This window comes from Elephas maximus, chromosome 3 (genome assembly GCF_024166365.1).
Source record: "Elephas maximus indicus isolate mEleMax1 chromosome 3, mEleMax1 primary haplotype, whole genome shotgun sequence".
NCBI classification, from domain to species: domain Eukaryota; kingdom Metazoa; phylum Chordata; class Mammalia; order Proboscidea; family Elephantidae; genus Elephas; species Elephas maximus.
The window spans coordinates 42,474,977-42,489,367 of record NC_064821.1 but is presented as its reverse complement, the minus strand read 5'-3'; the positions used below and the strand labels follow the sequence as shown (position 1 = coordinate 42,489,367).

General features: G+C 52.1%; 1 protein-coding gene across 2 annotated transcripts; it reads left to right on the top strand.

The window, feature by feature from the left end:
• The first annotated feature begins 943 nt into the window (after positions 1–943).
• Positions 944–13,983, top strand: LRRC47 (leucine rich repeat containing 47). 2 transcript variants are annotated; one of them, XM_049877714.1, is made up of 7 exons: positions 944–1,583; positions 8,296–8,757; positions 10,507–10,623; positions 11,420–11,535; positions 12,377–12,479; positions 12,793–12,882; positions 13,038–13,983. In XM_049877714.1, the coding sequence occupies exons 1-7, from the start codon at positions 969–971 to the stop codon at positions 13,284–13,286; spliced, it is 1,752 nt and encodes a 583-aa protein (XP_049733671.1). In that variant the 5' UTR covers positions 944–968; the 3' UTR covers positions 13,287–13,983. The 2 variants fall into 2 exon arrangements, with proteins under 2 accessions (XP_049733671.1, XP_049733672.1); XM_049877715.1 differs by having other exon boundaries at positions 12,793–12,944; positions 13,038–13,120.
• Positions 13,984–14,391: the final 408 nt, after the last annotated feature.

The following is a 14,391-nucleotide window of genomic DNA, read 5'->3' as shown; positions in this document are numbered from 1 at the left end:
GTGTATTGAACTGGGGGTTAGGGGGATTCAGGCCTGCACAAAAGAAAAGCCCTGTTGGGGATAAATATGGTATATTCACAATTGACTTATAATAGCAAATAGCAACACAAAAGATATTCAACCACAACCCCCACACAGATGAATCCCAGAGGCACGATGTCGAACCAAAGAAGTTAGGCGCCAAAGAGCACAAACTGCACATTAAAAACAGACAAACTGTGTCTGTGCTGTTAGAAGTCAAGACAGCGGTTCCTCTTGGGTCACGAGGGGCTTTGGGGGAACTGGTAATAACCTGTCTCTTGTTCTGGGTGCTGCTTACACGGATGTGTTCAGTTTCTGCAAAACTCAGGGAGCCATACAATTACAATGCGTGCGTTTCCTGTATGTATATTACACTTCAATAAAAATTCAGAAATTTCCAAACAAAACAACTGAAAACCCTGCTGCGGTGAAGAGTTAATGAAAACAGGCGCAGACAAAATAGCCACTGAGGGTATTTACTCCTCCGTTTCTCCTACTCCAAACGCCTCAGGCTAGTGGATCACAAGATAGGATGAGTAATTCTTCTCGAAGCAGCTTCAGGGAAACTTTTTTTAAAAATTCGATGCCCACGCCACAGCCCAGACCAACTAGATCAGCAGTTTGTGATCTACAGGTGATTCCAAATAAGCGCCACTGCTCTAAGGGTTTGACACTAGGTCCAGAAGACAGCCGACATGGTGGCAGTGGCCCACGTAGGTCTGGGACCCTGGGCGTCAGCCTTCCCCGTACTGAGAAGACAACTGGAGGCGAGGAACTTCAGAGCCTCTCCCCACAGCTCCATTTAAGAGAGTCCTCGTCTCTGTGGTACAAGCTGCGGCTCTCTAACATCCGAGCCTTTTCTCCATGGTTTCTTCCGGTCCGCGGCGGAAGTGATGCCACGCTGCCCCGGAAGCACCTGGCGAGTGGCTGCGGCGAGCGGCGGCGGGATGGCGGCGGCTGCAGTGTCCGAGGCCTGGCCTGAACTGGAGCTGGCGGAGCGGGAGAGGCGGCGGGAGCTGCTGCTGACCGGGCCGGGACTGGAGGAGCGGGTGCGGGCGGCGGGCGGGAGGCTGCCTCCGCGGCTCTTTACGCTGTCGCTCCTGCATTACCTGGAGGTGAGCGGCTGCGGGAGCCTGCGCGAACCGGGTCCGGGTCTGGCGCAGGGCCTCCCGCAGCTGCACAGCCTCGTGCTCCGGCGCAACGCGCTGGGTCCCGGCCTGAGCCCCGAGCTCGGGCCCCTGCCCGCCCTGCGGGTGCTGGACTTATCGGGCAATGCGTTGGAGGCACTGCCGCCAGGCCAGGGCCTCGGCCCCGCGGAGCCGCCGGGCCTGCCGCAGCTGCAGAGTCTCAACCTCAGCGGCAACCGGCTGCGCGAGCTGCCCGCCGACCTGGCGCGCTGCGCCCCGCGCCTGCAGACCCTCAACCTCACCGGGAACTGCCTGGACTCCTTCCCCGCCGCGCTTTTCCACCCCGGCGCTCTGCCCCTGCTCAGCGAACTGGCGGCTGCTGACAATTGCCTCCGAGAGCTCAGCCCCGACATCGCCCACCTGGCCTCGCTCAAGGTCAGCGGGGCTGCGCGAGCGGGGTGGGTTGGGGCCTTGGGGTAGCCACGGAGCTGAGTCATTCCTGGTGACGCCCCACAGGGCGTTGATCCTGGAAATACCTCCTCCGCTGGGAAGAGCCAGTTCCTGTGTCATCACCTCTGGAAGCCTTCCACGACCCTGCTCCCCTATCCCCACCCCCTTCCCTGCCCCCCCCCCCCCGCCCCGCGCCAGTAGCAGACCAAGGTGTTCAGGTTGTTGTCTGAACTCCCACCACGTTGATTCACAGCCGGACTTGAACACAAACACATAACGTGCAGTTCTGTAATTGTTAGAAGGGCTTGAACAGGGATCCTTGTCTCATGTTCTGTATTTCCACTCAGGTGTCTCCAACAGGGTGGTCTGACTTCTCCATCGATGCTCAGAGCTCCCAAGAGCACAGAAGCCAAAGCGGCCAGCCCTTCTTAAGGCTTAGACCTGGAGTTACTCCCATGTCACTTCCACCCTGTTCTGTTGGTTAAATAATTTCATGCCCAGTCCAGATTCGACAATGTGAATACCAGGAGGTGTGGTTCTTTAGGAGCCAGTTAAGTTTTTATTTGCTTAAAGTAATAGTAGCAAAGGCCTCTGCTCTACCGCCTCCCCAGAGTGGGGGAGATTGCAAAGAGAAGCTCCTTGGGCCCAGCACCTACTGCTGCCTCCTCAGACTTTGGTGCTGTGACAGCCCTGACCCTCTTTCCCACTGCAGCCACTTGCAACAGGAAGCTGAAGAGGTAGCTCGGCTACTCCCTTTGCCATCCTTTTAGCTCCCCAGGCAACTGCCCACCAGTGAACATGGCTTCATTGTCCTGGCCTCTGGCTCATTCACCTTGGCTTTCCACTTTGGTGGAGAAATGAGAACCCAGGTAGCACTTTTCCTCATTTGCACGCGTCCTTTCGCTATGATCTATTACCCACTGGGCTGAACTGCCAGGGTGGTAGCAAGCCAAGGATAAGGTGGCACCTTCACATCACTCCCGCCTGCGTTTTTATGTTGCTGTTTCCCAGACCTGTGCCACTGTCCCTCTGGGGCTGAAGGAGGGATGGTGCAAAGAAGACGCTGTTGCCACCAACTGCACTGTAAAAGGGGAAGGTGGGCAAACCCCACCTTTATCACTAACTTCGTAGCAAGGATCAGCATGAATCCAGTTCCCAGCTGGAAATGGATCCAGGCCCCACCAGTCCACATTTCCACTCCTCATCACCAGCTACTTACATGGCAATTCTGTTCTCTAACCCTAACCACCGAGAGTTAGATCCGACCTCATCCTTGGTTCTTCTGAGCCAGGTCAAAACATCCCTGGCCATCTGAGGCCAGGTCATCAACTGCTGTGCAGCCTTTCCCTATCCCTCAGCCACCGAGAGCTGGGTCTACCCAAATCAACTCTACTGCATACCCCTAGTGCTCATTGCCCCTGTGGGTATGTTCTCTAGGACAGATCACAGAATTCATGTAGACTGGTTACCTACACTTACATTTCAAAAAAAACCAAACCTGTTGCCGTTGAGTCAATTCTGGCTCATAGCAACCCTATAGGACGGAGTAGAACTGCCCCATAGAGTTTCCAAGGAACTCTTGGTGGATTCGAACTGGCGACCTTTTGATTAGCAGCCGTAATTCTTAACCACTACGCCACCAGGGTTTCCTACTTAGAGTTACCCACTTATAACCAGAAAGGGTACAAGCATAGATATGTATCAGGCAGGGTTCGGGAGAGTGGCATGGGGCTCCACTGTCCCCAGGGACATGCCACTCCCTCTCCCCTGTATGGATGTTCTCACCAATCCAGGAGACCCCAAAGAGTACCCCAAGGTTTAGGGTGCTCTAGTAACTGGGGCCTCAATGAATATGTATGACTGCATCAGGCCACCTCCCTTCCTGAAGTGAGTTCGCCAGGTGTGGGGACTGTGTAGCTCCTACTTGCTAGGCTATTTTGGAAAACAAGACATTTTGATTGCTTGGGTTATTTTCAGAAGCCAGAGTCAAAGGGCCAAACCAAGTTCCTTGTCCCACAGATGGACAGGACATGTGTCCCTGTAACTTCTGCAATAGGCCAGGACAGTACAATGGTTAGTGGAAAGGCTACACCGTCCAAGATTCCTCTTGTTCCCGCCAAGTCATGCCCACTTATCTTGTCCATCCTGGCCCATGGGATAGGGTTACAGGATGACTCTCAGGTGTTGGCATGGCCCCAGCATATGGGATTCTTAAAATGTGGCCAGTACACCCTCCTCCCACAGTAAGGGTTCACAGAGAAACTTTGTGAAGCCTCTTGTCCCATGACAAGAGAAAGTGAAGTTAAAAAAAAAAATCCCTCCCCAATTTTGTTCTTTTGTTCGGCTGGTGTCAGAGGCCGTGGGGCTCACTCAGGCGCGTGGGTCAGGCTGGTTCCCTCCGCAGCTGATGCCTGGGCCGTCTTTCACTAGAGCCAAGACGGCTGCTCCAAAGACGGATCGGTTCTTCTCAAGTTTGCCAGAACCACAAAATTGGGGTCCCTTGCCCGATAGCAAAAAACATCACGTTTCCCAGGCAAGAGTGATATTTTGAGAATGCAATCTGGGTTTCGACCTAGAGTTATAGACGGGCGCCTCATCACTGTGTCAGCCTAGGGCCACGACAAGCATCTGTGCTACCTGTGGGAAGAGAATAAATGGAAACACCAAAGCGAGAGGGTATGTCTGTGTCCATGCTAGGCCTGGTGCCGGGAGGCCACTCCACGCTTAGCGAAGAATTCTCCCACTAAGAGAACGGGCTCCTCGTGTCCTGGGGGTCAGAGTGCATAACGCACACACAGCTGCCTGTCAGAAAGTTGGGGCTCAACACTGCTGCTGTGTTGCACATCTAGAATGTGCACCCAGGCTGCCTCCCACCTCCGAGGATTCCCCGAGGCTCCCTTCCTCCCCTTAGTGTTCATACTTTGTGGGAAACCGACTCGTTTCCGTTTCTTCATTAGACCTGCCAATGCCGGTGCCCGGTGCTGGGGTGAGGGCAGTGTCAGTGTAGGGACAGTGTCCACTCTTGTTGGCAGGGATCTCCATGTTTCTAACAGGGCCCCCCCGACCACACGCCTGTCCCACTGCTGCTCTTCTCTGCGTGCTCCCACAGGACCCCAAGGCAGGTCCTGAGCTGCCATGTGTGCCACCATGGGCACAGCCACCGCTTGCTTTCCAAAATGCTCTTCATTCAGTGACTAGCTGCTGGAAGAAGACCCCCTCCCCCACCCAGTCCCCATGCACATTTGTCCTTTGCAGAGACTCCTCAGCAGATTGCAGGCCCTGCACTGTCCAGTTCTGGTTGATGCTTGGAGTAACTGGGCTCTCGGGAACCCCAGGAGGCACAGCCCTGGCATGTAGCCCTCCCCAAAGCTTTGCTTTTCTTCCGCTGTTGCCGTTTTCAGGTCTTGAGTAACTTGCCCTTTCGTGGGAGAAGAAGCATCCCATTCTGCCGTGTTTTCCTGCAGCAGCGAGATTACCCGAGTGGAGTTCTCACACTGTCTGACCAAAGCCTTTTCGGCAGAGCGGACTGCAAACTTAGTGGGTGAATGCAGCTAGTGCTGCCTGCAAACTACGAGCAGAATGGCTCAGGCCAGCCCTTTCCTCTTGCTCCCGGCCTGCTGGCAGGCAGGACATCCAGTTCTGGGCGAGGCTCGCTCCTGCTGGCCAGCTGGGCCAGCCCAGGCTTGTTCTGCCAGAGAGCAGAAGCCTAAGTGCTTTTGAAGCCTGGGCACAGAACTGGCTCCTGACAGGTTTGCTTTGAGTTAGTAATATGTGTCAACAGGCCAGCCCAGACTCCAGGAATGGGGAAGCAAGACCCCGCCGCTTGTCAGCAGGAGCTGCAGGTCTCGGTGCTGGGGACAGGGATACAGGGAAGGTATTCATTGGTGGCACCAATGACCTCAATCTGCCCTACGCCACCCCCTATCTAGTCCTGCATCCAGAGTGGGAAAAGGCCTGGAGAGGTACAAAATAATTAAGTTGTATTAACCCACAGCTCAGGTTCCTACCCTGTTCCTCAGAGGTGCCTCTGGGGGGTTTGCTTTTTGTCTCCAGCTGTAACTGAAGACCAAGTTGCGTCTGGCTTCCTTCCAGCCCCTGGAGGCTGCCTCTGTTCCCCTTGCCTCCAGAGCTACAGTATCCCCAGCAGGCTCCTTTCAGGTGTGAACTCTGGGTCTGTGTCTTAGACTAGCCCCTCCCCCACCCCCACCCCACCCCCACCCATCCTAGAGGAGTGCCTGTCCCTGCCCCCTGTGACACTGGTCTTGTTTGATCAGAGCAGCCCCCAGTCCTTGAGGCTCTGCCCCCCCGCCCCCAACTCCCTACGACTCACCAGACTGCGGCACCCTCTTATGTCGAGCTCTGGGCAGACCCATTGCTTGAGCCAGAGGATTCCAGACATTTCCTTTTTTGTGTCCTTCATAACTTGGGGTTTGTGAAATTCCATTGACATCATCCTTCACACCAACCAGGCAGAGGATCTGACTCCTGAGTCGTTAAGAGCCCTGCTCATGAATAGAATCCGCTTCCCACTGTGGTCTCACCCATCCACTTGTGGTCAGGGCCCCTTTGTTGGCCAAGCAGACAACATGGGCAGCCAGCAAGGGGCCTGGCCACGTGGGAGCTCTGAATAAGTGCAGGACCCATGTGGGCCCACTATGGTGGCATCTGTGACTCAGGGTGCAGCCAAACAGGCTGGGGATTGAGCCAGAGTCACAGCCCCTACAGCTGCCAGCCAGCACGGCTCCTCGCCCTAAACCTCTCCCAGCACAGATCCCCCTCAGAGCCCTCTCCCTCCCCTGACCTTGCCTTCTAAACGCCAGCTCCCTGGGCACAAGCTCACCGCACCCAGACCAGATAGTGGCTCCTTGTCTCCTCCAGGCTCAGCGTGAGGGGCCAGAGGAAACCTCGTTATGCGGGCACAGTCAATCCAGAGCTTCCCTGCTGGCCCTGGAGGAGACGAGAAAGGAGCCATTGACTCTCAGTGCCTCGTCCCCACCTGCTGCTGCTGCTGCTGCTGCTCCTGACACAGTTGCTGGGAAGAAAGCAGGGGGAGGGGTCTGGAAAAGGCCAGGGCCTGCCCCAAACACTGCCCTCGCCCCTTGTTATCATCTCCCTTCTCCATAATGATTGAAATTCTGCTGTCATTTTTACTACCAGGGAACTTGTAATCGAGCAAGAAGAGTAAGATGTTTCAGTAAGAAAAAAATTTGAATAGTGATTATTGGCAATTAATCATTGATCTGCTCCTTCCAACCACGTGTAAGGAAGGAGGCCGAAGACGCTGCACCCAGCAGTGTTGCAGTAACTTACTGACCCCCACCTGCTAGTATGGTGACCCCTCAGCGTCCCGGAGTCTGACCAGTCAGATTAGTCCCCCACCCCTACCCCTGCCTGGGCTCCCAGAAGCAGCCCTCTAAGCACAGAAGGTGGCTGCTTTGATCTTGCCATCGTCTCAGGCATGCCAGTGCCCATCATGTCAAAAAGTCTGATCTGTGACAGTCAGAGGTTCTGTAACAGAGGCCGAACATGTCCTGAGTGTCTTTGGGGCACAGCAGGGGCCCCCAAACCTTCTCTTGGGTCATAGGAAGGGCTGAGAACCCAGCGCTGTTGTCGTTTTTCTTTACACAAGAAACATGAAAACAGCATGTTTTCTTACTGGTGACCTTGAACCTAGTGTCAAGAATGGTAATGTTGTTTGCTGATTTTGCTGTATTGTTTTATTTTTAGATCAGTTAATTTTTTAAAAAATAGCACCATTTTAGAGGGATCTTATTTCTCCACCTAAAGAAGTACTTGTTTCTGAAGCAAGTCCACGTTTCATAACCAAAACCTGTCCCCTATTATCTTTTCCCTCCTAACCCAAGGATTGATTGGAATTTTTGCTATCGTCGTTGCCCTCAGGGAACTTGTAGTTGAGCAAATGAGTAAGATGTTTGAGTATGAAAAAAATTTCAGTAGCAATTCTTGATAACAAATCATTGCTAAAGGAGCCCTGGTGGTACAACAGTTAAGTGCCTGGTTGCTAACCGAAAGGTTGGAGGTTCAAACCCTCCCAGCGCTTCTGCAGGAGAAAAGACCTGGAGATCCACTGCCGTAAAGATTGTTGTTGTGTGCCATCAAGTAAATTCCGACTCAGTAGCGACCCTATAGGACCAAGCAGCACTGCCCTATAGGATTTCCTAGGCTGTAATGTTTATGGGAGCAGATTGCCAGGTCTTTGCTCCTGAGGAGTGGCTGGCGGGTTCAAACTGCTGGCCTTTCGGTTAGCAGCCAAACACCTAACCATTAAGCCACCAGAGCTCCTTCTCATAAAGATTACAGCTTAGAAATCCCTATGGGGCCGTTCTTCTCTGTCACGTGGGGACACTATGCATCAAAATTTAACTTGACAGGTCCTGACAACAACAATCATTGCTGACCCCTTCCTGTTAGCAAATCTCTAGGGCTGTGGCATCATCGATGGGTAGATAGTTGGTGATGAGGTACCATGCAGAGCTGCCTGGGTGTGTGGGGTGTATAACCAGCAAAAAACCAGGTCTCCCATTGTAGCTGCGGCTCCTGAGGGGCGTTTTACAAGACGAGAACATGGGGGCTCCCACTGAGTATCCTTGTTCTTTGACACTTCTCCGGAAACAGGACCTCTGGCATCTTCTTCCAAAGCCCTGTAGTCTGAGTCATCCCTTCTGTGTCTTCCCAGACGCTGGACCTCTCCAACAACCAGCTAAGTGAGATCCCAGCTGCACTGGCCGACTGCCCGAAGCTCAAGGAAATCCACTTCGAGGGGAACAAGCTGCGGGATAAGCGCCTGGAGAAGATGGTGCACGGCTGCCAGACCAAGTCCATCCTGGAATACCTGCGCGTCGGCGGCCGGGGTGGCGGGAAGGGCCGGGCCAAGGCCGAGGGCACCGAGAAGGAGGAGAGCCGGAAGAAGAAGAGGGAGAAGAAGCAGAGGAAGGAGGGTGGTGAGGGGGAGGAGAAGGAGCTGGAGGCTGCACACAGGCTGCTGCTCAGGGTCCTGCACATCTCCGAGAACCCTGCGCCCCTGGTGGTGAACGTGCACCCTGAGGTCAGGGACGTACGGCCCTTCATCGTGGGCACCATTGTGAGGGGCATGTACCTGAACTCCGGAAATGCACTCAAGCGCTTCCTCACTGCCCAGGTAGGGCCTATGCTAGCTTGTGCCTGCAGCTGGGGTGGGGGCCGTGGTGGGCGGGAACGAGGGGGTTGTGTTAACAAAGAGGCAGTGTAATGCAGGCCCCCAGCTTCCTTGTGCCTCAGTTTCCTCACTGCTAGAATGGGACGGTAGCAGGGAGCAGCTCGTCAGGTGTTGGAGGGCATGACGTGAGCTGATGTACGCCCATACCACGCTCTTGTGTTTGAGCGCTTGTCCCTCACCCTGGACCTGGAAACAGGAGCTGTCAGAAGCGTTGTGTTCCTCAAAATCAAGAATGCCCCCTCCCCTTTTTTTAAAATTTGTTTGTTTTGTTATCGTTGAGAATATACACAGCAAAACATCCACCAATTTAACAGTTTCTGCATGTAGTATTTAGTGACATTGATTACATTCTTCAAGTTGTGCAGCCATTCTCAGCCTCCTTTTCTGGGTTGTTCCTCTACCATTAACATAAATTCACTGCCCCCTAAGGTTTCTATCTGAACTTTCAAGTTGCTGTTATCTTTGTGATCTCATGTACGTAGTTCTTAAAAGAGCATAGTGCTCAAGGTAGACATTTTTACTAGTTACACTAAACTGTTGCTTGGTTTTAAGAAGTCTTCAGGCAATATTTTTGGTTTAAGGTTTAAAGGTAATCTCAGGGCAATAGTTTGAAGGGTTCCTCCAGCCTCCATGGCTCTAGGAAGGAATGCTCCATTTTTAACAGACATCCAGACCACGTTTCGTGTTGAATCTTGCCGGTGACAGGAGAGCGGCCACTTACCTCTTACCAATTTATTGAAGTTGCAAGTCCGTGTTCTTTGAGTTTTCCAATACTTTTATAGATTTTCTGGTTTCTGTAATAAACCACACATTTATTTTTATATAAAATAGCATTAAAACCATCAGAGTCCCTGGGTAGTACAGGCACTCTGCTGCTGACTGAAAGGTTGATGGGTTAAGTCCATCCAGAGACACCTTGGAAGAAAGGCCTTGAAAAACTTCCAAAACAGCCCTTGAAAACGCTGTGGAGCACAGCTCTACTCTGACACACATGGGGTCACCATGAGTCAGGGTCGATTCGTTGGCATTTCTTTTTTTAATACTCATCAGCTCTCTTGCTAGCTTGTTACGTGACTAGTTTATAGGGTTCTGGCTAACCTAATTTCCTGATTGGTTTTTCTGTGCAGTGTGCCTTCACCCAGCTTCTAAAGACATGCCCATCTTTGCACAAGGGGAAGCCAGGGTGTGGCCCTCGAGTAGCCAGCAAGCTTCGTGGAAGGTGGCAGCTGGTCACCTTTGGAGCCCCTTCTGCTTTAGGTTAGGGGTGAGGCAAGCAGGCTCACAGGACCAGCTGTTAGAGCTTCAAGGGCAGTGCTTTTGAAGGAAAACATGCTGGGATTATTTTTCATTTTTAAGTCATACTTTTGTTTATTCAGTCATAAATTTTAGTTCATGATCAGTTCTTTGGAATTTCAAATATTGTGTTCAAGCATTAGAAAAAGGTGAAATTGTGCTGATGAACAGATAAATAGTTTTCCTGAATGAGTCCACCGAATAAGTACTTGGTTAGCGAGGCAAAGGAGAGAACCCCAGGAGGAGCTATTGGTGGAGGGGAGTGATGAGGCTCCAGGCCATGAGGAGCAAGCAAGGAGGAGGTCCCCTGCACACGTAGGTCAGGCCCAGGGCCTGTATGGACACTTCTCCACTCCTGGGCGTGCTAAGATTTACCGATGCTCTGACCTTGTGTTGTAGACCAAGCTCCACGAGGACCTTTGCGAGAAGAGAACAGCAGCGACCATCGCCACTCACGACCTCAAGGCCATCCGGGGTCCCCTGCTGTACGGGGCCCGGCCGCCACAGGACCTCAAGGTGCCCCGAACTGCTGCCTCCTCCGCTGGGAGTTGAGGCTCTGCCTTTTGAGATTTTTCCGGAAGCAGTATATGTCACTAGATATTTTCAGATAATGGTTGAGTCAAAGCATGTTAAGGTAGAACTTGCCACCACATAAGATACATTCATGTAAATAAACATGGACCAGGTTTAAGGTTACTTTGGAAAGCAGTTGCTTAACTATTTGAATGCTCATCAAAGGAGGCAGTAATTTCAAAATAGTTTCCTTTACTTGCTCACTCATTTTTAACCAAAGACTTTGGCCCAATTGCAGAACCCCTGGCGTGGGATTTACTTTCGTGTGACCAGTTCCTCTGCAGTCCTGTTCGTGTCTGCTGGACCCGTGCAGGGTGCTGGGTCCCTGGGGTGGTGGGGGTTCCTGGGCACCCCCGTGTGGCCTCTGATGTAGAGCTTACACCTGCCTTAGCCTCCTGCAGGTATGCAGAAACTAAGGTGTACATTAGCTGGTTTAAGGTTAAGCTTTGTTTTAAAGGTACTTGAGTGTTTGGGCATCTGCATCCCCAAACGTGACCCCTGGAGGCACCCTAGCCAGCTTCTTGTCAGGTGACCACGTGGTGACAAGGCCAGCTTGAGTCCAACTTGGAATCACCAGCTCTCCCGAGTGCCTCTCGCTGCCCTAGAGATAATGAAGGAAAGCAATGAGAGCCATGGTTCATGTTTAAAACCAGAATCCACAGGACAGGCAAGTTTGCGGCTGTCATCTTCACGCAAGCATGTCTTCATAAAGGTTGACTGCAGTTTTCTGCCTCCACAGATCGTCCCCTTGGGCCGGCGAGAGATCAAGGCCAAGGACCTGGTGCGGCAGCTCCAGCTGGAGGCCGAGGAGCAGAGGAAGCAGAAGAAGAGGCAGAACGTCTCGGGCCTGCATAGGTTAGTCAGCCTCTCCCCGTGGCAGGCCCTGTGGAGAGGGACCAGTGGCGGTGGTGTAAGCGGAGTGCGCGTGGCCCCTGGTGACCTGGGGGTATGCCAGCCTCGCCATGCACACCAGTCTCAGGAGAGGGGACAGCCACAGCCTGCCATCTTCAGTTTAACCCACTTAGGCTACTGAGCAAACTCCTAAAGTGACCAGAAGTTGAAAGCTATTCCCTGTGGTTATAAAAAAAAAAAGAGAGAGAGAGAGAGAAATCTCCCTGAAGTTTAGTGTTGGTGGGGAGCCTTGCATGGGGCAAAGGGAATTGATGGTAACGGTCTCGTAGCTCGATGGGCTCCCACAGGTCCTGTCTGACACACGGTGAGGTGGGGCGCTTCCTCAGAGGAAACCAGGAGGTGTTAGGAGTGGTGTAGGGGAGAAGGCTGGCGCTCAGAGTTACCAAGTGGGGTGACGCATCCCCACCACATTGCCAGTACCTGTGAGATGCCGTCACCCACTAGCATCAGGAAAATCAAAGCCTGGCCAGGACGTGAGATTCCAATTCGTCCCAACTGCCAGAATGCCGGAGAGCCTGCTGCATTTTGCGCAGACACATGTTGCTACGACGCACCACCAAGCAGAGATGCCAAGGCCTGCTCCCACTAACCCCTGAGATTGTGCAGGACTAGCCCCGCTGTCGTTTGCATGTGAACGCAGGTGTTGGAAGGCTGTTCTCTGAAGCGTGTTACACACTCGCCCTTGACCTCACACCTGCTTGTCTACAGAAGTCCCATGTGTGTGGTGTAGCCTTTGGGTGTGCTTGTTAATATGGTGCCTGTGATCTGCATTCTCTCCACACAGATACCTTCACTTACTAGATGGAAAAGACAACTACCCCTGTCTCGTGGACGCAGACGGCGACGTGATCTCCTTCCCGCCCATCACCAACAGTGACAAGACGAAGGTACGTACGGGGGCTCCACTGTGCATTCACACAGGTGTGCATGATAGAACATGCAGACGAGAAAGGGGTGCACTCAGGACCGGGCCACGCAGGTCTTCCGGGCCACAGGTCACCACGTCCAGTTGGTGGTGCACCAAGAATTACCACGTGTACAGGATTCCCATTCATGTTTTTCTTCAGGACAGTGGCAGTCCTGGTTTGTATAATACCGCTGTATGAATTTGTTTTCAGACTAAATGTTACAGTTGCTGATGTCCACTTTCTGATAACTTTCTTCTTTCCTGAAACCTTCCCGATTTTTTGTTTGTTAAAGATTAAAAAAACAACTACTGACTTGTTTTTGGAAGTCACGAGCGCTACGAGTCTGCAGATGTGTAAAGATATCATGGACGCCCTCATTCTGGTGAGTAGGCCCACACAGCAGCCTCCTGTCACCAGAGCCGGACTTCTGAGCCATAGAGAATGGTTCGTGCTTTGTTTTCCCACCGCTGTTACTATAGCATTTCCTCCCCAGGTTACCTGTAATCTGGAGATTCAAAACGTATCTTTCATTTGCAGAAAATGGCAGAAATCAACAAATACACTTTAGAAAATAAAGAGGAAGAATCACTCTCAGATACTGAAGCAGATACAGTTTCTGGACAATCTCCGGATCTCAAAACTAACCAAAGTGCTGACAAAGGTGGGAATTCCCCCCTGGTCGTAGAACAGGTCCGGGTGGTGGACATGGAAGGGAGCCTGAAGGTGGTGTACCCTTCTAAGACAGACCTGGACATCGCTGCCTCGCACGTAACTGTGATCCGCTAACCAGCCAGGCCCCGGCTTTCAGTGCCAGCAGCTGCTTGTTGGAGATTTCGCTGCTCGTGTGGCCTGTTTTACAGAGGTTTCTGTGTGGTGATGTTAAATTATTCATGACCTTTTCACTTCTGCATTTTTGTAAGCCCCGTGTGCTTGTACCCTTCGCTCAGTCCTTCGGACGGTCCGTTGTTTCTGTGTTGTTGTGTGCCTAAACCGTCTTTCCAGTGCTGAAACGCCAAGCTAATTGTACTGATGTTTCTCATGAAATTATTTTAATGTAGGGATTACCTGTTCAGGATGCTATGAAATCATGTAGACACATGGCAGAGAACCCTCCTCACAGGAAAATAGACTCTGACTGGTTTGTCTTACTCAGTTCTGGACTGGGAAGCTAAGCGACGTCGTCTTACTGAGGCTCTGAACTCTTTTCCTATGATACACACCCGTCTAGATTTTACTGTGCCGGAAATATAGCTCTGAAACGATGAATGACATTTACGTTTTCCGGCTTGGGGTAAACTGTTATGTTTTTATTTAAAAAAAAAAAAAGGAACAAGAAGGAAACTGTGACTTTAGCATTGGCGAAGTCAGTTTCCCTGCTGTTGCTGTTCGAATGCCCTGGGGGTGGCGATGTGTGGGACCCTGGGGGTATGCAGCTCCGCCAGTCTGAATGCAGTGGCAAGTGTAATGTGGGCTTGCTCCCCACTGCGGTCACTGGACTAGGAGATGGTGACAAGGACAGTTCCAAGTGTAACTCTCACCCCACAGGTTTTTTTTTAAGTTTTTTAAGCCCAAAACCATAGAGTACATGTGCCAGTCACGTGGTACTGCTATATGTTGTTGTAGAGATGTCTTGTTTCCGGCTCTCCCAGGTCACAGGACGTCTGTGTCCATGTATATCTGCACGTGGGGCACACGCACACACACCCCTCCCTGGAGCCAGGGTGTTCTGGGGTCACGGGAGACCCAGCCAGTGACACCCACTGGTGACTTTCCTGACCTTGCTGCCTTAAGATCTGGCTTGAATATGACAAACTTGTGTTTTAATGACATTTGTTTGTCGTTCCATGGTTTCTAACCTACGAAGGGTGATTTTCGTATTCTGTAATAGAAT